The sequence below is a fragment of the Monopterus albus genome, unplaced genomic scaffold (genome assembly GCF_001952655.1).
Source record: "Monopterus albus unplaced genomic scaffold, M_albus_1.0 scaffold1.1, whole genome shotgun sequence".
Classification (NCBI taxonomy): Eukaryota; Metazoa; Chordata; class Actinopteri; order Synbranchiformes; family Synbranchidae; genus Monopterus; species Monopterus albus.
Window position 1 is genome coordinate 3,560,259 of NW_018127881.1, and position 23,776 is coordinate 3,584,034.

Here is a 23,776-nt window from a genome sequence, read left to right on the forward strand (position 1 = left end):
TTTATTGTTTATAGTTTTTTATGTGATGATTTTAGATGTGTATGGTATGTTAAGCACTTTGGTCAACTGTGCTGTGGTAAAGTGCTATATAAATAAAGTTGAGTTGAGAATGTGAGGAGAATGTATATGTGCTTACTGTCTGAAGGGGGAACACATCTTGCCACAAGACCTGATCCTCACCTTTCCTTATAATCTACATACCTGTTCATGTCCCTTAGATGAGGGGAAGATGATAGCCAGGATGCAGATAAGTTGGAAGATGGCACCGAGAAACAGCCCGTAGCGCAGTATGCTTTCTAGAAAGGTGGGCTCAGGGACTTCTGGAGGAGATAGGTCCAGTTCTGCAGACATGATCCTGGCTGACTGGCTGTTTGGTGGTCAGGTATGTTTCCCTCAGTGATCTATTGGCAGCGCGAGATCGACAGTATGTCAGTGATTCCAAAAAAAGTGGTATGTGGGAGGCCATTGATGTGGTTTCTAGATATAATTGTTAAAATATTTGTAGATACTACAACTAATTGTATGCAACAGTTTGAGGAAACCACGTTTTGTAATGTAAAGAGACCTAACGTTAAGTACGTTACAACCCTTGCAGCAAACAGGCATCCAAAATGTGTCGTTCTTCAAAGATGAATGCTTTGTTACTTTTTATTTTATTAACTTGAAAACTAGTAACAATGGGAACATCCATTCATCAGATCTAATATTACGGATTAACCATTTTCAAAACTGATTCCTATTAGTGTTAACATTGTTTTGACGGATTAATCAACTAAGCCAATTGTTGTAAAGTTAGCTCTAACGTTACTGTATAGTACTTAGTTTATGACAAAGACAACTTTGCAACAAAATCTGATCAAATGATGTATTCTGCTCTGTTGAATGTAGGTACTGAATGTACAATGTTAATGTTAATGCCCCTGCTTGGATACAGTTATAAGGCAGCTGAAGATCCGTTACAACCTAGCGTTAGCAAAACACAAAGGCCAGTTACATGAACCATGCACACATATGTTGCTGTATTGTGGTGGATGTGTGTAAGAAGTGCTTACCAGCCGCGGGTGTGTATTACTCTTATTCCTCGTTATAGGACTGGAACATCAAAGTCCGGAAAAACAAGTAAAGATGTGAAACACTATCAAAGAAAACATGATAATTTAGATAGCTTACAAAGTAAGAAAATACAATACCGTTTTATCGTAGGTGACGTCATAACAACGCGACCCAATACCGATCCGGTTGGTTTGAAAATGTCGCCCTCTAGTGTTCACTCTTACTACAATGACAGGATAGAGTACAGTACATAAAACGTATTATGTTGCTATGTTGCTCAAGTTGTCCATAGTATTTATCAGTTGTTATTTCTGACCATTGTTTCTGTACTGTGCCGACTTTGACAAGAAAGAATACAGTAACTCCATGACTGATGCACTGATAGAGTTTGAGCTACCCAGCATGAATATTAAAACTATGGAAAGTAGGCCTACTTAAATACAATTACTAGGCTCTAATTAGAATACTATAGCTAGTATGTTTCTGAGGTACTTGTACACTTGTTTCCCTTTTGTGCTACCTTTACTCCACCATATTTATAATTAAGCTATAGTTAATTGTTACTTGCTTAAGATATTACATACAAAACATATGGCTAGTTTATGATATGTGACAAATTGTTATAGATTAAACCCACCCAGCAGTAGGTTATAGGAATTAGTTAAAATATACTCAACCAGCTACAATATTAAAGTAGCCTATTTCCATATTAATACATCTGATCCAAGTATAACACTGATAAGGCCTTTCTGCATAATGGGTTTTATTTTTGGTATTTAAATCACATTTTATATTTTAGTTATATAAAAATGTGAATGCAGGATATTTGCTTATTACCCCCAAAATTCAGAATAAAAGCTTTACTTTTAAGTATGTTTAAGTACATTTTACATTGCATTTTATAAACTGAGAACATACCTGCTCTTCCTGCAAACACAGTGATTCATATAAACAGGATTTATTTATTTATTATGAAATATTTTAGACATACTTACAATGAGCAATTGTACAAACATAAAAAGAGAGATGTTAAACTGGTTAAAATAAAGAAAAAATTGTAATATTAAACAGACATTACATGTTTTGCTATCTTTGCTAAGACTAAATTGTATGGAGATATTTAAGGCAAACACAGTAAGCGCTGACCCATTTTCTAATGTAAAATGTTGTAGTTGAGGTAAACCACCACCCTTCCTAATACCAAAGAAATATCACATAATCCTGTTAAGGGTTACTTTCTATAGACTGCCTTAAATATCTGCTTCTACTGAATTTTTTCTTCATTACAACTCTTACAAGCTTCTTCTGAGACCATCAGTATCTTATATTTGTATTTCCACAAGGCTGCCAATTATACTGACTGCTTAAACACTGAATATGATGAACATCAGGACTGCTGCAGGCCTCTAGGTTCACTGTCCATTGTGGTCTCTCAGGTCTCTTCTAATGATGTCATTCACTGGAAAGCATTCAAAAATAAGAATGAACAACTTTAACACTGTACAGATAAAGAAAGACAAACAAATTATTTTATGGCAGGAAAGAAATCCATCCTGTATTCCTAAAGCTTTATATTAATTTGTTTTGTATTTAAAGCCCCTTTGTTTAAAATTGTAAATCAGTAATATTTTGTTTTTTTTTTTTTAATCCAGTCAAAACTGTTGTTGCTTTCACCTCATTCATGCACATGTTATTCATTTGTTGCAGGGCCAGGGGATTATGTCATCTACATGTGTTTTTTTCCTTTATACAGCCAGTAGAAGGTGCTAAAACCAGATTTGTTTTGGCTATTTTCCACTTTTATTTGAAAGTCTGACAGTAGAGAGGTCACAGGAAATGAGGAGGAAGTGAGATTGGGTCCTTGGCATAACTTGACCCAGTGTCAATGAGGTTTGTGGTTGGCACCTTAGATTCCTAACCCACCAGGGAGCCAACAGAAATATTCTAGTTTCACACATAAATCAGTCCAATGAAACTCACAGTAGCACGTCGTATTGCATTTAAATTAATGTCCACTAGATGTCCCATTTATTGAACACAGACTGTATGCAGTGGTTTCTGAACTGAAATAATTGATTTCCCAACAAAAATATCAACCCTTACAATATTATACATTCATATGTTGCCAGAAAGAATACAAGTATTATTAATATTAAATATGATCTCAAGAAATAACAACATATACGCAGTAGCATATTTTAATTCATGTGCTTCTGATGCTTAGTAAAAAAAAGTTGTCAGTAGTTAACTAAATGCTTGCTATTAAGCCAGTCTCTATCAGAAACTAGAGCAAAGGACATTGCTGCTTTCTTTACCACAGGTGTATCTGCACATATTTGCCTATACAGAACACTTCCTGTTTATGTCTATGAGGTGTAAACAATAATGTTCTCCCACAGCAAACAAGATCGGGGTACATTGCTTAATGGTTTTCCCACTTCATGGTGGTAAAGCTCTGTCCTTTTTAAATGCAAATACATATGAAATTTATAAAAGTTGTAGTTGTAAGCGCAAGTTAAATACACTTGTCACTTTACATTGCACCTTGTTTTTACTGTTTAGTAATTGTTTTTATATCTTTTTGTTTGTTTTTATTGCACTCTGCTGAGCATGCTAATGACCCTTCTGCAAGTGTGTGGGTGAGAGAGAGTCAGACTGACAGACAAGGAAGTGGATAGAAAGAGCCACCAGAAAACCACAAGGCAGGATTTGCAAGCCTGCATTTGTAGCATGCTTGTATGCATTTGCAGACTGGACCACAAAGCCCCCCCATTCCATTTTAACCTTGTTAACTGTAGGCGTTTCCAGTAGTATATTCAGAAGATCAGTACAGTATGCTCATGCAAAGTAGCTGAACATTTTAGTAATCAAAACCAATAAAAGCCAAACCAGGGAGAGGAATGGATCCTTTAAAAACCAACAGACAAAACTCGGAAGCAATGTTGACTGATTGATAGAGAGATCATGTAAATATATTGCCAACTACCTTCTCTCTATAGGTGTATATATGCAGAATATTACACTATCAAATATAGAACATAAAGAATCACTGATTAAAATAAATAAGACTCACATCATATAACAACAAATGTGGATTTTGTCATCACTAATGCTGGACATGTATTAAGAAGAGATTTCTTAAAGACTAGTCTGAGGAATGACTGCAACAAGCAGAACCTGCTTCTGTGTTCCTATGGGGAGATGACTGAGACAGACTTGAAAAACTGAGAACCTGATTCAAATGAGCTATTTTGTACAGCTTGTCATCTGAGCATGTCTGAAGTGTTTCTATCAGCACAGCTACACCTTAATGCGGGGCAAAAAGCCCACCATTAAAGAAAGAGGCACAATATGATTATTGTTCAAATGGGGATAATAGTGGACACTAAAGGTGTGAGCGACAGAGCAGATTCTTATGCACTTTGACAGTCTGAGCAGCACTCCTTTTCATGCATACTGAACCATCTAGCAGAGCACTGTAACATTAATACTCACCATCTTCCAGGTAGGCAAAGCTGAGGATCTCCTGTTTGACCGTGACCCGGTTTGGAGCCTGTTCCTCATGGTTTCCTCTACCTGGCTCTACTCTGCCTTGACTGTGGATGTATTTTGAAGGTGGCGACTTCCTCGGTGGTAGTGTTGTCTGCACAAAACCCTGAGGTCTTGACCCCAAACAGGGCTCGAATGAATCAACAGCTTGAGGTCCTTCACTCAGTTTGCCCACAGGGGTTCTAGCACTGACACACTGACTAGAAGTGGTACCAGGGTGGGAAGCCATTGTTGAGCCACCAAGGAGGGGGAAACCGCTGTTGTTGTAACGTTGGTTTACAGTGTGGTACAACATGGGGCTGTTGATCAGAGTGCCTGTTCTTGACTGGTAAAATACTGGTTGATCATCCAGCGGATCAGGTGTTAACATACAGGCTCTGGGGTCTACAGTGGCTAGATGATACAATGCTGGAGAAACACTCAGGGTTTGAAGGTTGCTGTCCTGCTCCAGGTGATGATGGAGTGACTTCACTGATAGGCCAGACAGAGACTGACTGTCTGAGTAGCCATATGAATTCAGCTGATAGTCATCCAGTGGCTCTGCTTTAATGGCTGGAATATAAAAACAAAGATGATCTGACATTGAAAGATGAGAGAGATTAATGGAGCTCACTGATGAAAGTACAAGTACAGAAACAAGACTGAGTCTATAGCTAGTGTCTGTGAGGTTGTATAGTGGAGCTTTGAGCTAAATGCTAAAATCAACATGGTAACATGCTGATGTTTAACATGTGTAATGCTTACCATGTTCACCATCTTTATCATGTTAGCGTTTCAAAACTGCTATTTAGCACTAAACACAAAGGTCAGCTGAAGCTGATGAAAATGCTTTTCAAAACCAGGTACAGAGCAATGTTAAATTTTGTCCTGATGATGGCGCTAAAGGAAAAAGTCTGAGGATCACCAAAAATCTGTAGCATATTTCACACAGTCTGTTCAATAGTGAAGGTCTGAATCAAAAATGTCAACCTGCTGGTGGCACTGAAGTCAGGGAATCACCAAAGTCATTAGGATTCATCCCCCCAGGGACAAAGGCAGTCCAGAGAAAATGTAAAGGAAATCCATCCTATAATCATTAAGATATTTCAACCTGGACCAGACTGACCTTCATGGAGCTGTTAGCATGGCTAAACGTTATCAGTCCTAAAATGTCACAGGTTTTGGGAAGTTTAGGGAAATTTTAAAATACATTTCTTGAGGAAGCTCTGTCATTTCCTTTGCTTTCATATAACTATGTCACCTCATCCGGCCTCATTTATTTTTGCTTCAGTTCATGAAGTCCTTTGTTTCCTGAAATGTTTTTTGAAATGCGTGAACGAACTTGTCTGCATTTAAGCCATACTGTAGGTATAACTGTAGGTGGAGAAAGCATTAACGAAAACAATAGTGTAGTGACAGATTTTCCACTTAGAGAACAAGTGAGAGCGGTACCATCCTACGCAGAAACCTGTGTTGTGACTACAGTCACAGCAGCTGAAAGATTGATTTCTTGTAAAATTGTAAAACACCACAATGAAGATCATATAAAGATGCTCCTTGTGCTGCTTGTAACTGTGCTAAGCTTCTTTGTGTACCAGTTAGATTTAAACTGTTGCAATTTCCCGTATGCTCCAAGTTTCACTTTATCAAGGGATGGGTGACTTAGCACACATTAGCCCTATTTTTTAGCAACATCACAATCAGTTTAAGGTTTTAGTTTAAGTTTATTCTTGTGTTCATTTGCTGACTTTGATGTGAAAATAAAAGTCTACATGCAGGTTACATTTGTTGAATTAGGTCTTTCAGCACAAGGTTTGTGTTGACAAAAGTAAGAATAACATGTCCTCACAATGCCAACACTGACTTTTTCTGTCACCCCCATGGTAACAATCATTGACCTTTTGGTCACCTTCCCATTTCTCAAACATTTGAGGTACCTCTTTTCCTCCAGTTGTTCCAGAGCTGAGTGGGATAACTAATATATACCTATCACAGGAGTGTAGATGAAGTGCTGAGGCTGACTGCGCTTCTTCTTCCCATTGATGACGTAGAAGTTGACTTTAGCCGGATGGCAAATGGTCCGGTCTCGATAAGGAGGGACCTCAACGAACAGCATGTTCTAGACGGGAAGTGCAACATGAGAAAAAAAAGATCACACTTCAGACAAAGTGTAATGTTGAAATAGAAAGGTGTAGGCTGACCCAGTTATCTCCTTTGAGTGTTTCAGTTCATAATCAGCTTCAGGAATAAAATTCTTTGAATATGGTATATGTATCATGTGTAGAAGTAGAAAAGATTGGTCATAGTTTTCATGTTTTGCTTTTTGTTTTGAGTAGATGATAATTTGTAACAGTATCAGACAAAAGTTAATTCGTGATCGAATAATTCTACAAAAACATTATTATTACTTTATTACATTATTATTTAAGTTTTATTTTGTGGCATTCATGTGGACGGCAAAGTAAGAATTTCATTGTACAGGGAAAAACACGTTTCCTAACTGTGCATATGACAAACACTTTGACCTTGACCTTTGACCTTATTATGTTAAATATGCCATTTCCTTAAAGCATGTGGCTGTACAGGCATGTGAATGCTAACTCACAGCTTGTGTTTTGTCTCTGTCCACAGTAGCCTCCACCTCCCAGATCTGCTGCCCATCTGAAACCATAAGGAGTACAGTGTATAGGTATTGAAGCTGTGGAAGTTTACAGCAGCAGTATTTTGACACTTTAGCTTATTTGCTTTCTTGCAGAGAGTTAGATGCGAAGATTGATACCCCACTCTTGTTTGTACACATAATTTGTAGCTACAGTCAGCAGCTGGTTAGCTTAGCATAAAGACAGCTAGCATGGACCTGTCTAAAGGTAATATAATCTACCTACTATCACTTGTATAGCTCACTAATTAATGTATTACATCTTGGTTGTTTAATCCATTAAAAATAAAGTGTAACACAGACAAGCTGCTACTGCTGCTGGTGATGGACTATTTGCTGGAAATCAGATTTTATTACTGTATCATTGGACAAAGCCAAACTACCTCTTTCCCCTTGTTTTTAGTCTTTATGTTAAGCCGAGCCAACCTATCTAATGGCTGTGGCTTCAGATTTATCAGACAGATACGAAAGGGGTTTTGATCGTCTCTTCAAACTCTGGATGAAAGCAAACAAGTGTATTTCAGCAAATATTAAGGTGTAAACAGCATGCTTGATTAAGTGAAAACTAATGAGTAAGAAATCAGATGATATCAATCCTGTCTTTAATTGACAGTACAACATATGTACATTTGTACAAATAAAGTACAGTGAAAAACTGGTTTCTATATTATGCCTGACTTCCTGTTTCATTCCCATCTCAGTATTACCAACTGTTTCTGTTTTAAACCTATACTTTGAAAAAATAAAAGGCCTCTGCTCTGGGTCTGACTCTTTATCAGTATGTCTAACCACATCCTGCTACATAAAATCCTACACCAAGCAACAAAGTGGCTTCACATGCAGCCGACTGTACCCATCCTGCTTTCAAACCATGTGACCCAAAAATGTTGTGTGGGCAGAAGGAGCAGTAGCAAGGTGAGAAATTTCCATGTAGAAATAAACAGCACAAGTTTTTGTCAAAGTAAAAGTGGGGGCTGAAGGAAGATGTGCGTCACTGAATGTTGCCTGGCCAATATGCAAATAATCTTAAAATACAAATACTATATCAGTAGGTGGTTACACCGGAGCAGGATACTGGGAGGGTACATTTTGTGTTTCGCATAAAATATTTCTATTTCATAGAACCAGTTTGGAATCTAACTATATTCATATTAAAATTATTGGTCAACATAAAACAAATACGTCATCTTCATAATAAATAGACACACCGCATAATGTATGAGAGGAATAGCTCAACATTTGGGGAAAATTTGACTATTTGCTTTCTTGCTGAAAGTTAGGTAAGACTGATACAGCACCACTGCTCAAAGCAGCTGCTTTACCTTAGCTTAGCATAAACAGTCAGCTAGCTCTGTTGAAAAGTAACAAAATGCATCTATCATTTCCCCAAAGCTCACTAATTAAGACAAAAACTCTTCCTCACCTTGTGTCTTCTCAGAGAATAGCACCTTGGAGTCTGGTGTGAAATTTTGTCCAGTGAGGACCATTTGTTGACCTCCTAATGCTGAGCATCTGTCCAGATCCTGCCTCTCAACTGCAGGGAACTCCTGAGCTGAGCGCTGGGCTGAAGAAAAAGAAAGGAACAGGAACAAGAAGCAGGTGTAAGAAAACATCTGGATATTTGTCCACACAAATGATTGATGATTCAAATCCATAACTACAATATTTACTTGTATAGTCTGGAGAACATTCACATTAAAGCCAGCCAACATTAGGCCAGCAGTTATCAGGCATTAAAAACTCCTTACAGCATTCAATAGGATCAGAGGCAACTTGAAGAGACACGAGCTGGCCCCCAGGTTGAGGAATGTGGACACGAAACACCAAACGCACACGAGTGTTTTTTCGTCCAATGTCCGTCTCACCATTCCTCAGTTCAATATCGGCATTTCTCAGCTTCAAGATCCCTATGCAGTCAATCCTGTGAAATGTAATGAGACAGATGTGATAATAAGGGTTCTGAAAGGATGCCTATGTACTCTGTTAGCAACACTGTCATCTTGCTTTTCATCCAGATTTACTGCAAGCAGTGCCTCTTTCAAATGATTTTGTTCTGTGTAGATTAGACATTTTGATTAGAAAAATACATTTTGCAAAGTTTTTCAGTGATTCATTATATGCCAAGTTCTTCAAAGAGTTTCCGGTGTCAAGTATAGGTCTTTCTTGGAAAAACATTGTGGCACACAGGAAGTGAGGCATTTCAAGTTTCAAATGTGATGAACCCAAGACATATTTCTCTGGGAGGGCAATAAAATATATCTTATCTTAAGTTTCCATCAGCAGCAACATCAACTTGTTAGAAGGAAAAACAATGAAAATCTTGTAGGTGGCATTAGCAGCCATCACTGCTGGGGATAGAAAGAACAGAGTACCTAGTAGACACTGAGACTTCATCAGTGGAAAATCCAAAGACAAGTGATACAGCACTGATAACTCAGTTTAGTGTTTATCTGCACCTGTAACTATGAGACAACGTGCAGAAACCCCTCAGTGGTGACTGGAGGTTGCTTAATAAATTCACAGTCCTGTGATAATAAATGTGACATCATATTGGGAGCATTTGTTCTTTATGAGTGACTTAGTTATTTGTATCCCACAGCCTCTGTTGTACTTACACCACTCTCATGTGGTTCTTTGGCTCCAGGGGGATCTCCACCACTTTGGTCCCATTGATCATCCTCTTAATGCTGGGGGTGGTGACAGTCTTCCCAGTGATGCGATGGACCTGGTAGAAGGCGTGGGGTTTCAGGAGCCTCTCGTCTGCTGTCCCTATGAATACCTGCAGCCCCAGTGGAGCTGTGCCTTGGTACCCACGGAGCTGGAGAGGCAACAATGGTGATTAAATGCATGCTCCACGTTGTATCAAATGAACTCTAATACCATTAGTGTCCATGACTGCAGAGTAAATCTGTTTGCACTGTGGGGATCATGTTACAGGTCACTTTCTAACTGGCATAGCAAAAATACTGCTTTGCATAGCCCATTTGTGCAACAGTCCAGGGAAATCCAAGAGTGATGATTTATTAACTCACAAGAACAATCCATGAACAAGCACCTGTATGTCAGTATACAAGATATGTATGGGGGGGCGACAGTGGTGTGGTGTGGTGGGTAGAGCAGTCGTCTTCCAACCGGAAAGTTGAGGGTTCAAATATCAGTGCCTGGGGTCCATATGTCAAAATGTCCTTGGGCAAGACACTGAACCTCCCCAAGTTGCCCCTGATGGCGGCTGCGTATGCACGCAGTGGCCCGGGGCCCCTCGGCTCCAAACAAAATTTCGCTATATGTGTCACAATGACAATAAAATAAAGCTTCTTCTAAATATTAGTCTGTTTTTATCAGATTGAAACAATGCATGCCTTAATAATTTGTCCTTTGTCTTTACACACAACATGGTCCAGGATATATCACCCCACATTTACAACCTCTTAGTGACAAAGGTGGGAAGGGAGAGTCATCTGCATTTCTTGTTCTTTCCTTGCAGTCACATATAGACACACAAACTCCCGCACCCTCTAAGCATGAAAGCAAAAAAAGCACCTGAACTTCTGGATGACCTCCTTTAGGTGTTTTTACAGCTCCACGGCTGCCCTCGGTCTCATATTGAGCTCTGTGGTGAGATCTGGGCTGTTGTAGGATCATTAGATCATACTGACTGTACTGAGAGGGCAATTCCCACTCTAAAGGGGGAAGTGGGGCCACAGAGAGGCCGCTGGGAAAAGGAGAGACAAAGGCAATAAGAGGGAAAAATGTAGGGGATGACAAAAAAATTTCAGCTACATACTTTTAAATTAATTTTTACCAAAATTTGTTTTATAGTTTTCATTTAATGTTTTTTTTTTCATTTAATACTCAGTTATTTAATGTGCTATATTTGTGCTTATATATGAGCTTATTTGAAACACACAAACTGTCTATAAGTAATAAGAGAGGACAAACAACACACCTGAATGCTACATGATGAGCTGGATGAGGAGAAGACCACACAGTTGGAAGCATATAGAAGGTCTCACACTTGACCTCAGCTTCACCCCTGCCAGTCCTCTCCTGCTCAGTGGCCCAGTCATACCTCTCTCCATACACACAGTCCTGTCCCTGGGCCTGTGTATGTGCACTTCGCACCATTGCGGAAGGTGCTGCTCTGGACACACTGGAGACAAAGCTCCAGTCCTCCTCCAGGCCTGGGGAGGGGGTCTGAACTTGGGCCTGCAACTCAGCTTGAGCCTGGTTTTGATGCAGGTAGTAGGACCCCTGCTGCTCATGGGGCGAAGGGCTGGGGCTGGGGCTCCGGGAGCGCTGCTTGACAGGAGTTGCTCCCTGACAGGAGTGAAACTGGTCATAGGCACGCTTTCCATGTGGTGAGGCAGAGCGGGAGCGCTGATGAGGAAGTGTTGTGGAGGTACGTTGGTGTTGTGGTAGCAGAAAGGTTTCATCGGTGACACTGTTGTGAGGTGAGGCTCCTGGAGAGGAGTGTGCAGAAGAAGTGTAGATGCCTTGGAGGCCTGGGCAGAGGTCTAAGGCGGACAAGCCCATGCTACAGCCACCTCCGTTGGAAGGGGAGACACATGGTGATGCCACAGGGGAATATGCCTCTGCTGGCCATCCTGTAGAGGAGTTACTGCTGGCAGGGCTCACACACTCCCTGTAAGCTCCCAGTGCTTTGGTGCCAGGGCTGGGCTCCAGGGTCTGAGAGCTGAGGGAGTCACCTGAGAGAGTGATCTCAATCCTGGGGCTTGGAGCAGGGATGTTCCCTGCTCTCGATACCAGCCCCAGGGAGTCAAACACAGCCTCGGACAGGGTTTCTGTGGTGGGGCTGTGAGAGGAGGGCTTCTGGCTGGTGGCTGGCTGGTTGGAGGTGGGGATGTACAGACTGTCATGGTCAGCCACCAGCAGAGGAGTCTGACTGTTGTCCTGAAGGAGAGCACCTGGATCATCTGTCAGTAACAGTAGCAAGGATTATTTGTGTACACGTTCAAACTATTACCACCAGCTTAAAGACTTAACGACCCCCTCCACACAAGACGACTCTTCTGTAAGTTGCATTGCACCATAATTGACTTTTAAACTACTTGTGATGTGACTAAATCATGCTAGGTAGTACAAGTCTTAAACTCAGATAACATTCCTCCTTCAGCAGATAAATGTGAAAACAACCTTTTAGGTGTCAAACTCAGCACACACATCATTCTGCACAGTGGTGCTAAATTCAGATTCACTGTGAAATCTACAATTTCCATCTTTACAACTCTGAGTTATGCAGAGCTAGGCAGTCCCTTCTCTCTAGTATCATCAATAAAATATTAATAACACTCATGCTCACTGCTGATAGGTTGCAGCCACCCTGAGTTCCTGTCAGCTAGAAAATGTAATGAGTTTGCACATTTTTTCATTACAAATTTGAAAATATCAAAGTTTTGCATCCACTGTATGAAAAGGTGCTATACAAATAAGCTTGCCTTTCCTCAAACATCCAAAATAATTTTCTATCTAAGCAAAACATACTTTTGGGTGGATGGGGGCTTTAGATTTGAACTCTTCTTAACTGTTAACTGGGTGATGCTAAAACACTAAGAAATTATCACGATGTAACTATAAAGGAGATATTACATTAATTTTAAATAAGAGCAAAATAGTCACTGCATACATACCTCTGTCAGAGCCGACAGGAAAATCTTCCCCAGATGGATTATACAGAAACAAGTCGGAAAAGTCCAGCTCCTCCTGACTTATGTCTTGACCAAGGCCCTCGCTAAGTCCCAGACCTCCAGATGTCATCTCCAGCTTTGACTGTATGGATTTTGTTCGACAAGAGTAGTCTATCTGTTGTAATAACTTTCGAACTCAGCAACTAATTTAAGCTGCGTGTAAAGCGCAAACAATTAAGAAAACGGGTGGAGCTGCAGTTTCCCCCTCTACGATAAGTTCAAAATATTAGCAGCGACTCAAATACAGCATCCAACACCGCAACATGAAAAAACGAGCGGCGACAGACGCTTCCTGTCACTGCTGATGACAAGCAGAGACGAGGTGCGTACCTACCTCTGTGTGTGCGTGGGTGTGTGTTCTTGTACTTGCTATATAGTGAAACTGCTTTTCGATGGTTAAGACTTGGTTTTAGGTTTCAGGCTAGAATTAGGTTTACAGCAGATTAGGGTTGGGGGTAGGCATTTAGTTCTGATGGTTAAGGTTAGTGTAAGGGATGATGAGTGTCCTCACAAAGATAGAAGTACAAGTGTGTGCGTGCCTTTGTATTGCTTACATTATGGGGAACCAAACCTGTTAACACACTCCCATTGTGGGGACTGAATTTTAGGGTGGCAACCGGGTTTAAGGTTAGGTGTTAGGGTCAGGGTTAGATGACTAGTGCTTATGGTTAAGTTTAGGATAAGTCTACAGGAAAAGAATGTAAGTCAATGTAAAGTCTTCACAAGGAATGAAAACACAGCGTGTGTGTGTGTGTGTGTGTGTGTGTGTGTGTGTGTGTGTGTGTGTGTGTGTGTGTGTGTGTGTGTGTGTGTGAGAGAGAGAGAGAGCGCAGCTCACACAACCTCCAAACACAGACCTCATTTCCACCTGTGTGAGTCAAGTAGGGCGATCGTACATATAATTAAATATAGAGTACTAGAGGCTAAATATACAGTAGTCTGCTCTGCCTGGTAAATTGTATTGATATCAAATCATAGAGGCCCACTCCACCATCAGAACACTGAATACATACACTATGATTAAGTCTCAATTTCAAAAATTGCTAATGGAACCAATCCTATGACCATTAGGAGACTTTTTCTTTCCTGATTCCTTGTAGTAATATTTATTTTTTTTTTTTTACTGGTCTTTTATGTCATATGCACATTATTATTTGTGCAGTTAGTATGTTTGTTGTATGCTCTGACTTAAATGTTGTGTAATATTTCCTATATTTGAATCAATTATCTAGTTAAATGTTCTTATTTGTGATTTTATTAAACCTATTTTAAGATGTTATAAAAGTAGGTGCAGGCAGCTGTTGGCCACTGAATGGCGGTAGTGTGCAAGTCCCATCTTCATCCAAGTTCTGTTGCATTAAAGGGTGAGTTCAACCAAATTTAAAAATTTTATCAGGTAGGTAGGTACTTTAGATACTCTATTGATCCCACAGTGGGGAAATTTTTGAAAACAGCTAACTCCCCGTCGGGGAATTGAACCCCGGTCTCCCGCGTGACAGGCGGGGATACTCACCACTATACTAACGAGGAGCTGACTTTGGTGCTTTGTATACAGTATTTGGGTGTTGTGGCATCTAGACAATAGAGATGTGAGACATTTCTCAATAAGATTTCTGACTACAAGACAGGTGAATATTGGTCAGTCACCTTCAGTACTTTCTACATCGTTATAATACTTAAATTAAAACTGTATTTCTGTAATGTCATTTAATTTACTTATCCTAACAAGAGTTAGGATGCCATTTGACGACTGTGTCGCCTCCCACAAAGACAACATCATCCTGAAGCTCTCGGATGACACCGCAGTGATAGGTCGCATCACTGGCGGGGACGAAGCAGCCTACAGGAGGGAGGTGGCCAGTCTGGTGTCATGGTGCAAGGACAATAATCTCAGCCTCAACACGGACAAGATGAAGGAGATGATAGTGGACATGAGGAAAGAGAGGAGATCTCATCAGCCGCTGTTCATCCGGGGGCTCGAAGTAGAGAGGGTGAGCAGCTTCAAATACCTGGGCGTCCACATCAGTGAGGACCTCTCTTGGACACTTAACACCACACAGCTGGTCAAGAAGGCCCAACGGTGCCTGTACTTCCTGAGGAGGCTGAGGAGGTTTGACATGTCGCCTAGGATCCTCAGCAACTTCTACAGCTGCATCATTGAGAGCATCTTGACCAGCTGCATCACTGTCTGGTATGGCAGCACTACTGCTATGAACCGCAAGCACCTGCAGAGAATAGTAAAGACTGTGGAGAAGCTCACCAGGACTCCACTGCCCTCTCTGCAGAGCATTTACCACCGCAGGGTGCATAGGAAAGCTGCCTCCATCCTCAAAGATCCCACCCACCCCCAGCACGGACTGTTCACTTCTCTGTCCTCTGGTCGGAGGTTCAGAAGTGTGAAATGCAGGACCACTAGACTGAAAAACTCTTTCTTTCCCTCTGCCATCAGACTACTAAACAGCTGAGGAGTTTATTACAGGAAATACGTCATGTACTGTCGACCTGTACTGTTTACATTGTCAGTTTGCACATGCATAATTGCACATTGACTGTTGACTGCTGCACATGCTGCTCCCATGCAGCATACATTCTCTGTTTTATTCTTTTATTATATTGCTGCACACACACATATGGGAAATTTAGAGTCACAAATCAAGCTAAGCTGCATGATGTTTTTGGACTATGGAAGGAACCCAGAGTGAACCCACGCAAGCACGGGGAGAACATGGAAACTCCACATAGAAAGGCATTGGCTCGAACCCAGAACATTCTTGCTGAGAGGCAACAGAGCTAATCACTGCATCACTATGCTACCTTTTACTTCATTTATCACATAATAAATTACTTAATTGTATGGTACTGTATCTTGAATGGATGACACGCACACATATAGAAAGCCTTGGTGAAGACTGGCTCTGTAGTGATTAAACTACTGCTCTTATAAATCAGGGGTTTTGAGTTTAATCCCAGCTAAAGGCTCAGTGACTGTTAAATTCTAGCACATGCATACTGTTAATGCTAATAACAAGATCAAAGTGTTGTTCCCAGCAATAGTCACCATGACTGCAGATTTGGCCTGTAATAATCCAGTACCAAGCCAAAGCACAGCTGGTCCAAAAGCTTAGTTAGAAAAACAGAGTTTCTCAACTTTTATAGCAATGCACAGGTTTGAAAAATAAACACAGGTTGTTTTTCTTTAACACATTTATTAATGTAGCGTTGTCAGTGAATAAAATATCTCTACATACAACCATGTATGTTATTACAATAATATTATAGCACTTTATATACATAAAGAAAAATAAACATGTATTTTATGTTGACCTTTATATGCAGGTTATTAAACAAGGAAAAGCAGAAAAATAATACTTTGACACCTATATACACATCTGAGGTGAGAACATTAAATTAAGATTTGAGGACAGCTGCCTTCAATTTACAACAACTGGCATTTTGGTCAGTCATTAATAGTCATTAGTAATAGTTTTAAATAGGTTTGAGGTATTTATGGTAGGATTACATATATAATAATTGTTCTGTCCTTTTGTTCTATTTACAGAGCAGCAATACAGGGAGTCACTGGACCATTGAGGCCATGGCAACAGAGGTATCATCTTTCTGTCACTGCATCCTGAAGAGCTGAATATGGCACCTGAGAGGACAGGTGAGGCAAAACAATTAGTGTGTAAAAAAACAATTAGTGTCAACACAGTCTTGATAACTTTCAGTGGTTACAGTGAATGAGGCAGATAGAACTCAAGAAAGAAATATCAGACTTATTTTCAAGCCTAAGTCTGATACGGAATCTGATATTTATCAGAAATACCAGATTTAAATAGTTCATATAAGTCTGATATTTCCACAGTGATGATTTTCCACAATGTGGACAATAAAGTTTATATATAAAATACTTTTGGAAATACACTTAATCACTTTTATTTTGAGAGTTAGATGAAAATATTGATATCACTTTCAGTTCTGTAGGCTAGATATGAAGCAACAGGTATCAGGCAGTTAGCTTAGCTTAGCAGAAAGACTGGAAACAGGGGGAAACAACTAGCATGACTCTGGCCAAAAGCCACAAAATTTGCAGCACCTCTAAATGTCAAATGTACATGTTGTATCTAATTTAGTTAATTAAACAGTTCACACACTGCTCAAGTGTGGTTTAAGTATAAAAGTGATAATTTGCAGTTTTGGGGGTGTTATGTTTTGGACTGTTCTTGGCTGTAAAGACACCATGAATCTTCTCACCTAACTTTTGGCAAGAAAGAGAAAAAGTGTATTTCACAAACCTTTGTCAAACTTTTCTGTAAAGACAAAAAATTAAATATAGAGATAAAAAAAATCCAGGTTTTCTTCCTACCTCATCTCCTGATGAAGGCAACCGGCAGTTCTCTGTTGGGAACCAAAAGTCCTGAATGTATTACATCGAGAGGCTCATTATCTGTGGCCACAATCTCAAAGTCTCTGACCAGCTATAAGAGAGACAAGCGGAACTGGATTTTAACAGTCAGTGACGGCAGAGTCTGGATCTTTATAAGTCCCAGTTGAACCATTCATACACTGGTTTAATGTGATTGATAACTCAGTTTGACTGAACTGAAGTGAGTTGAGCTGAACTTCATCTGATCTTACCCAGCACATGGCCAGTTGCAGCTGCAGCTCTGCCAGGCGCCGGCCAATGCACATCCTCTTTCCAATGCCAAAGGGAACATGGGCAAATGGGTTGATGGTGTAATTCTCCCGCAGCCAGCGCTCAGGCTTGAACTGCTTCCCGTCATCAAAGTATTCCTCATTGGAGCTGATTGCATGGCTGTTTATCATTAAAACTGTCTGTAAATGGAGGAAAATGAGAAATAAACTGTTGGTTTCATAACTAAAAAAATCACACATAGAGAGTTGCTCATGTTTAAGTTAAGATAAACAAAATAAATTGTAACATATATTACAACTCAATAGCCCAATATGTCAGTAAGTGAATTAGTCAAACATTCTGCCATTCACATTGCATTACAGATAAATAAAAAAAATAAGGCAGAAAAATGGTATTAAGTAAAACAAAAATAATAAAAACAAACCATTTTAAATTGAGTTAAAATAAATAAAAATTTGATCAAATAAATAGGATACAATGACATGGAAAATATACGAGAATAAACAATAAAGACATTATTACTGCCGAATTGCAGACACTATTAGAGATGCTCCATCCAGGCATCAATAAAATGTAAATTAATACAACATAATCCTCTCATGTCAGGTGTACAGCAGCTAAGAACTAAGCCACTTACTCCTTTGGGAATGGCATAATCTCCCAACACGGTGTCTTCGTCCAAGGTCCTGCTGGTGAATGGAACTGATGGCGATAACCTGGAAGAAATTGAGAAAAAAGCACATGGGAACATGGCGTCAGTGATGGTACAGTACAGTAAAGACAAGTTGTTAAACATACACTTATGTTTTCCACAGTGCAAGAAGATGTGGGATATAATTATACACATTCCCTGGGTGATGCGGTGATGATATTTTCCTTAAATAAGAGGGTGCCCCTTAGAAGGGGCAGGTAGTGATAATGACCATGTGGTAGATGTTTATGAGGGGCCGCAGGTTGGTAAATAAAGAACATGGCCAAAGTTAGCATAAGAAGGCATAAGAAATTTAATTCTTAAAGTTATTGTTGATGATTCTTTTCAGAAGCATTTTTTGTTACATTTCTTGAATTTAATTTTTCATTATGATGACAATAAATACATTAAATGCACTGACAACATAGAGAAAAAAGTCTATGGCAGCAGCAGGCCTGAAAAAAGGCTGACAGGTAATTTTCAACTCAAGCAAAATTACTGAACGGCCTACCTGCCTGTCAGCCTACTTCCTATTTGCACGTACTCTGCCTTTGCATTCACTGCACAAGCCAAGACTCTCCCACAAGGTGTTGCTGACATGTTACTGCTCTGTTTTACAGCTAAAGTGAGCGAGCTCTGGCAGAGAAGGTTCCCATGGCAGCTTTTGGTCACAAATGGGGACCATAATTGAGAAAGTTACAACAAAAAAAAAGTGAACGCTGCAAGAGGTAAAACCACAATGAATTACCTCATAGACTCCTTGAGGCAGGCCTTGAGGTAGGGCATGCTCTTGATGTGCTGTCCACACGGATCCTGGTCGGGAGGCACCACCTCTCTAATCTCCTCCAGCAGCTTCCTCTGGGCGCCAGGGTTACGTGACAGGTTGAAAATAAACCACAGCATACTGTTGGCGGTCTGAGAATCGAAAACAGGGTGTAACACAGAGGGTGAGAGAGGGAGGAAGAGAGGAGATGTCACTTATTCTACATGTACACGTCAGCCTAATCCTGTAAATCTAATTTGTATCTTTTTAGCATAGCATACTACTCACTGTCTCAACTCCTCCGATCTGTAGCTCTGTGATGGCTGCATACAGCTCCTTCTTAGAGAGGCAGCTGTTTTGTAAGATGTCACCGATTGGGTCATCAGGAGCTCTGCAGGCGTTCCTCTTCAACTTCTTGTCTATGTAGACTTTAGCTGGGGAAACACAAAACAGTGAAGATATAAACATACTGTTTGGTGTTCAGCTAAAACTCACATTTGATTAGTTGTGATTTGCAGTTGCACAAGCTTCCATTTAGGAGGAATACACTAGTTATAAACACTTCTGTAAAAACGTGTCCATATTAACGTTGAACCATTTACATTGTATTCAGTAGGTACTGATCAAAAGTATACAAATCTTTGGGTTTTTGACTTGATGAAACAGTGATTTTAATCTTTCTTTTCCAGCTCTGTGAATTTTTTATTGGCATTTCTGACACTGTAAAACATGCACATAATGTGTAAAACTACATTTCTGCTTTTAAAGATCAGTATGATCTAAGTCATACTGAGACATAAGTTTATTTGAGCTGAGCGTCATATAAATGACACAATACAAGAAGTGAGTGACTGACAATCTGCTGTTTTCAAAAACACAGTAAACAAATTCAGAGGCACGGCCAGTAACGATCCCTGTTCAGCACTGGCCCACCCACATTGTTCCCTGGCCTGCCCGGCCGAGCTTCATCACGGGACTGAGAGTTCAGTGTTAAACATCTACTTCCTACACCTCCCAGTCCGCACAGGTAAGGGGCAGTTCCTTTCACTTAATTAATCACCACAGGTACCTCAGTCATGTTGTCTAATATTAATGTTGCTCTTAGCCTACTGTTAGTGGGGTAATTGGTTCTTGTACAAAATCTAAATTTTAGAGTTTCAACCAGGTTGCATTGTACGTAGACATGAGGGAGTGTGTGCTCTCTTAATTCAAACAATGCTTGACAGGGTGATTTCTTTTTCACCTTGGACTTCCCTTTACTGCTGAAATGTGTTAACAGCTGTTTGTGTATTTATGTTTTTTTGTGAGCTGGCCGTGATACTGACAAAACAATGGCGGTAGTGCATGAGAGACATTTGTCTTAATTAACATGCTCTGTTGATTATGTTTGTTTAAATGCCACTGTGTAATTAAAACATCAATTATATGGTTATGCCAGTGCATGAACTGCAAGGTGTCACACCAGTCCTGATTTAGAGTTTCAGGTGATCTTCTGCCCAGCGCCGTGCTGTAAGGACTATACAGCTCACCTGTTGCTGTTGCAAATAAATTTTAGGCTGCTAAAAAAGACAGGTTTTTGTTTACACTGTTGTGTGAAGCCTTGATAGGTTATGACCTGCTGGTTGAACATGGAGTTTTTAGAGGAAAAGAAGGCCTATCCACTTTTGAACTGGCCCACCCAAAATGCGATTTCTGTCTATGCCTCTGAACAAATTATAAAATTATCTCACTTACTCACACTTCCTACAAGTATTTTTGTGTTGAAAAGGTTGTCACCAAATGTCAGGAGTGTGTATTTATATGTTTGTGAAACAGAGGTTGTAGTCAAATAAACAGCACAACTGGTATCATCTTATGTCTCACCCCCACCTCCTACTAGTACAAATATTTGGCAGTCCTCTCTCTCAGGTCATGTAGTTTACTACAACTCAGGCTGCCATTTGCCCAGTGTGCCAAGTAAACAAAGTGCTGAGGCACCCGATTCTCACTCCCGCTCTCCTTCTGTTCTTGATTTATCATTTCAAGCTGGTTTTTTATGTCACTGAGGAGTGCAATTTAATCATGCTGTGCCCGTGTTTGTACCTGTGCTAAAAATACGATCCCACGCTGCTGTGTGGTCCTGCCATATTTTGGTGTTGAGGCTCTTGTGGAGCTCCACCGGCGTGACCATCATGATGCCAAACGTGCTCATCATCTACAAAGAGAAGCATATTAGTTGTTACATCGACTCATCACTCTCACTGAAAATCTTTAATGCAATCATTTTTAAAGTCTTGTTTGGTGTTGGCCCCACTGTCCTGTGAGACCTTTGTAAGCCTCCACTTATCATCTCTGAGTGTGGCTGATAGTGGGCGGCCCAGTAAATCCCAGTAAATACAACGAGTGTCAGTCTGAACTGCTGCACCGCTGGTTATAGTTCAGACTGACCTCAGCTGAGGTGAACCTGATGAACTACACAGTCTCTGTCAGACTCTGTGTCTTAGAGATCATCACATGTGTCCTCTGCTGCTACGAGAGAAATAAAAGGCGTACTCACTGTTTTCACAGCTGTGATGAAGTTCATGGCTTCCTCATTGACTTTCTCTTGCAACAGACCAAATCTTTTGTCATAGAGGATGAGGCAAATGGCTGAATGACAAGAAAAGCCAGTGTGAGCTAAATCAGTAAGACATTTCATTTGAACGTCATTTCATTTTCAATGTATAATGTCTATATACATATAAATTAGTTTATTATGTATTTTTAATGTAAAAAGGTCACAAAAATAACATTGCATAAAGAGACAAAATAAATGAATAGTAGAGCTGAAATGATTAGTTAACTAATCAATTAGTTGACTGGAAATTTGCTAGACAATATTTAAGGCATTTTTAAGCATAAATGCCAAACATTCTTTTATTCCAGCTTCTCAGCTTTAAAGATTTTCTGCTTATCTTTCACTTCAGATTCTAAATCTGTGGGTTTCAGACAAATAGTCTTAAAGACAACTGGTGGGGACATTAGAAAGTTGTGACTGCTATTTAATACTTTTACTGCTTTTTTAATACATAATTCTATGCGAAACATTCAGTCGAGTAGATTAATATAAGTCAATGAAATTAGCTGGACTTACTCTCAAATGACCATTTATTTAGTTCAAAGTACAAGTCTTCAATCTTCCCGTTTGCGTTTATTTTTCCAACTCTGTCAACGAAATCCACCAGCACCTGTTTTTGCAGACAAAACGTATCAGTCACAGGTCACGAACCAAAAACCAGTTGTGATTAGGTTTTGTGTATTAGTCTCACCTCGTTTATTTTACCATCGAGCTTCACCACCTCTGTCGGTTTCATGAGTTTCTGCTGAAAAGCGCTCCTCACTCTCTGCCAGTCTTTTCCCTCCCTGCAACAGTTTCAGTTTCATTCACTGAGCTTTAACATAAAACATTTCCCTCTGTCCTGTCGAACTGCGCTTATTTTCAGTATAAATAAGCGAGAAATCAAAAGCCAACTTACAGAATGAGGAGTCCGTAGGCCTCGTTTCTCATGTCTCTGTATGCTTTCCACGGTTTGATCTCTAGTCTCTGAGGGTAACTTCCCTCCTTCCTGTAGAGCGCCTCCAGCAAGCAAGGTGCGCCAATGTGCACCGACTCAAAGGAGCCCAGCTTCATCCGAAAAATCTTGCCGAATTTCTTGTGGTAATCAACCTGACAATATTTAGTTAGTGAGATATCACTCAGAGAAACCAGATATGCATTTCAAAACATTTTTGTTCATTCTTTCAAAATAATTTTTGCTGTGGCATTACTTAAAAAACAGACTATTCCCCTCATAAACACTGACAACTAGGAAAAAAAGGAATTTCACCGTACCAGCGCCTCATGTTGCCTTGTCAGACCTCCTCTCCTCAGGAGCTCAACCAGACTGCCGAGCAGGGGCCAGTTGGTGGGTCCTGGAATCGCGTCTAGACTGCGCGCTCTGTGAGGGCACCGCACAGCCTCCGCAGCATCCTTCTCCTCCAGGACGCACACTGAGGATGTTGGCTTGAAGTGCTGCAGCCCCACAGACTTCTTTTTCAGCAGCTGAACTATCTGAGGAACTTTCTGGATCTGTGCCCTCATCCTCAAATCTGTAGCTTGTTTAATAAACTAATGTTTGCTCTCTCAGCCCAGCTATTATCTTGGGAGTTTCTCGTTTCTTGGAAGTGTCACATCTTAGCGCAATATATACAGTAGCTGTCCCCTCGGTGTTTATTCTTGTCTTGCACCGAACCAATCAGGGGCCGATCCTGCATTGTGTTGGCCGTCGAGCCCACTATTCATTTAAGGATCTGAGGGATCGTATTACCCTAGATAGACCGAGGAAGTGCCCCCCCCCATAAATAAACACAATCACAACGGAGCGTGTGCTTGAACCTTGTTTCAGAGCGATCCGCGATTGGAAGAACCGAAACTTTGGCAAAGCAAATACTACTGCCACACATCTGCACCGTGGGCAAATATTTGACAGATTACAGGAGTGTGCGAGTGTTTGCTTTGTTTGTGTTTAGGGTGTGTGTGTTCGTTGTGAAGTGGTGGGGGTGGGGGGCTTGATAGTCTGAGCATTTTCAATGAAATTCTCATTTTTCAATGTTTATTATAATTATAGCCTAGATATTAAACAATTTAAAAAAGAAATGAGTTTGGCAGGTTGCTGCCCTGTTATTGTGGAAACTTTAATCGTCCTGTCAAACATGTCACTCA

At 40.3% G+C, this 23,776-nt stretch overlaps 3 protein-coding genes and 1 non-coding gene across 5 annotated transcripts in view; all 4 read right to left on the minus strand.

The window, feature by feature from the left end:
• manbal (mannosidase beta like) overlaps window positions 1-1,283 on the minus strand; it is a 4,113-nt gene extending 2,830 nt beyond the window's left edge. The window contains exons 1-3 of one of the 2 annotated variants that reach the window (XM_020609009.1): window positions 1,191-1,283; window positions 1,053-1,092; window positions 202-401 (exon numbers count right to left, since the gene is read on the minus strand). In XM_020609009.1, the coding sequence (XP_020464665.1) occupies window positions 202-351 (150 nt within the window). In that variant the 5' untranslated portion in view covers window positions 352-401; window positions 1,053-1,092; window positions 1,191-1,283. The other variant, XM_020608931.1, reaches the window with a different exon arrangement.
• An 862-nt stretch (window positions 1,284-2,145) lies between these two features.
• On the minus strand, window positions 2,146-13,211 carry nfatc2b (nuclear factor of activated T cells 2b). The gene is made up of 10 exons (XM_020589907.1): window positions 12,889-13,211; window positions 11,187-12,174; window positions 10,781-10,952; window positions 9,856-10,058; window positions 8,989-9,161; window positions 8,664-8,804; window positions 7,187-7,242; window positions 6,568-6,700; window positions 4,549-5,154; window positions 2,146-2,512 (listed from the first exon to the last, which is right to left on the minus strand). Exons 1-10 carry the CDS (start codon window positions 13,013-13,015, stop codon window positions 2,466-2,468), a joined length of 2,646 nt encoding a protein of 881 aa, XP_020445563.1. The 5' UTR covers window positions 13,016-13,211; the 3' UTR covers window positions 2,146-2,465.
• A 1,192-nt stretch (window positions 13,212-14,403) lies between these two features.
• trnad-guc (transfer RNA aspartic acid (anticodon GUC)) lies at window positions 14,404-14,475 on the minus strand. Its single transcript has one exon. It is a non-coding gene; the product is annotated as a tRNA-Asp (tRNA).
• A 1,710-nt stretch (window positions 14,476-16,185) lies between these two features.
• Window positions 16,186-23,388, minus strand: cyp24a1 (cytochrome P450, family 24, subfamily A, polypeptide 1). The gene is made up of 12 exons (XM_020585712.1): window positions 22,907-23,388; window positions 22,551-22,741; window positions 22,344-22,437; window positions 22,169-22,262; window positions 21,593-21,684; window positions 21,139-21,250; window positions 19,345-19,490; window positions 19,042-19,208; window positions 18,240-18,318; window positions 17,584-17,781; window positions 17,312-17,423; window positions 16,186-16,597 (listed from the first exon to the last, which is right to left on the minus strand). The coding sequence occupies exons 1-11, from the start codon at window positions 23,153-23,155 to the stop codon at window positions 17,313-17,315; spliced, it is 1,533 nt and encodes a 510-aa protein (XP_020441368.1). The 5' UTR covers window positions 23,156-23,388; the 3' UTR covers window positions 16,186-16,597; window position 17,312.
• Window positions 23,389-23,776: the final 388 nt, after the last annotated feature.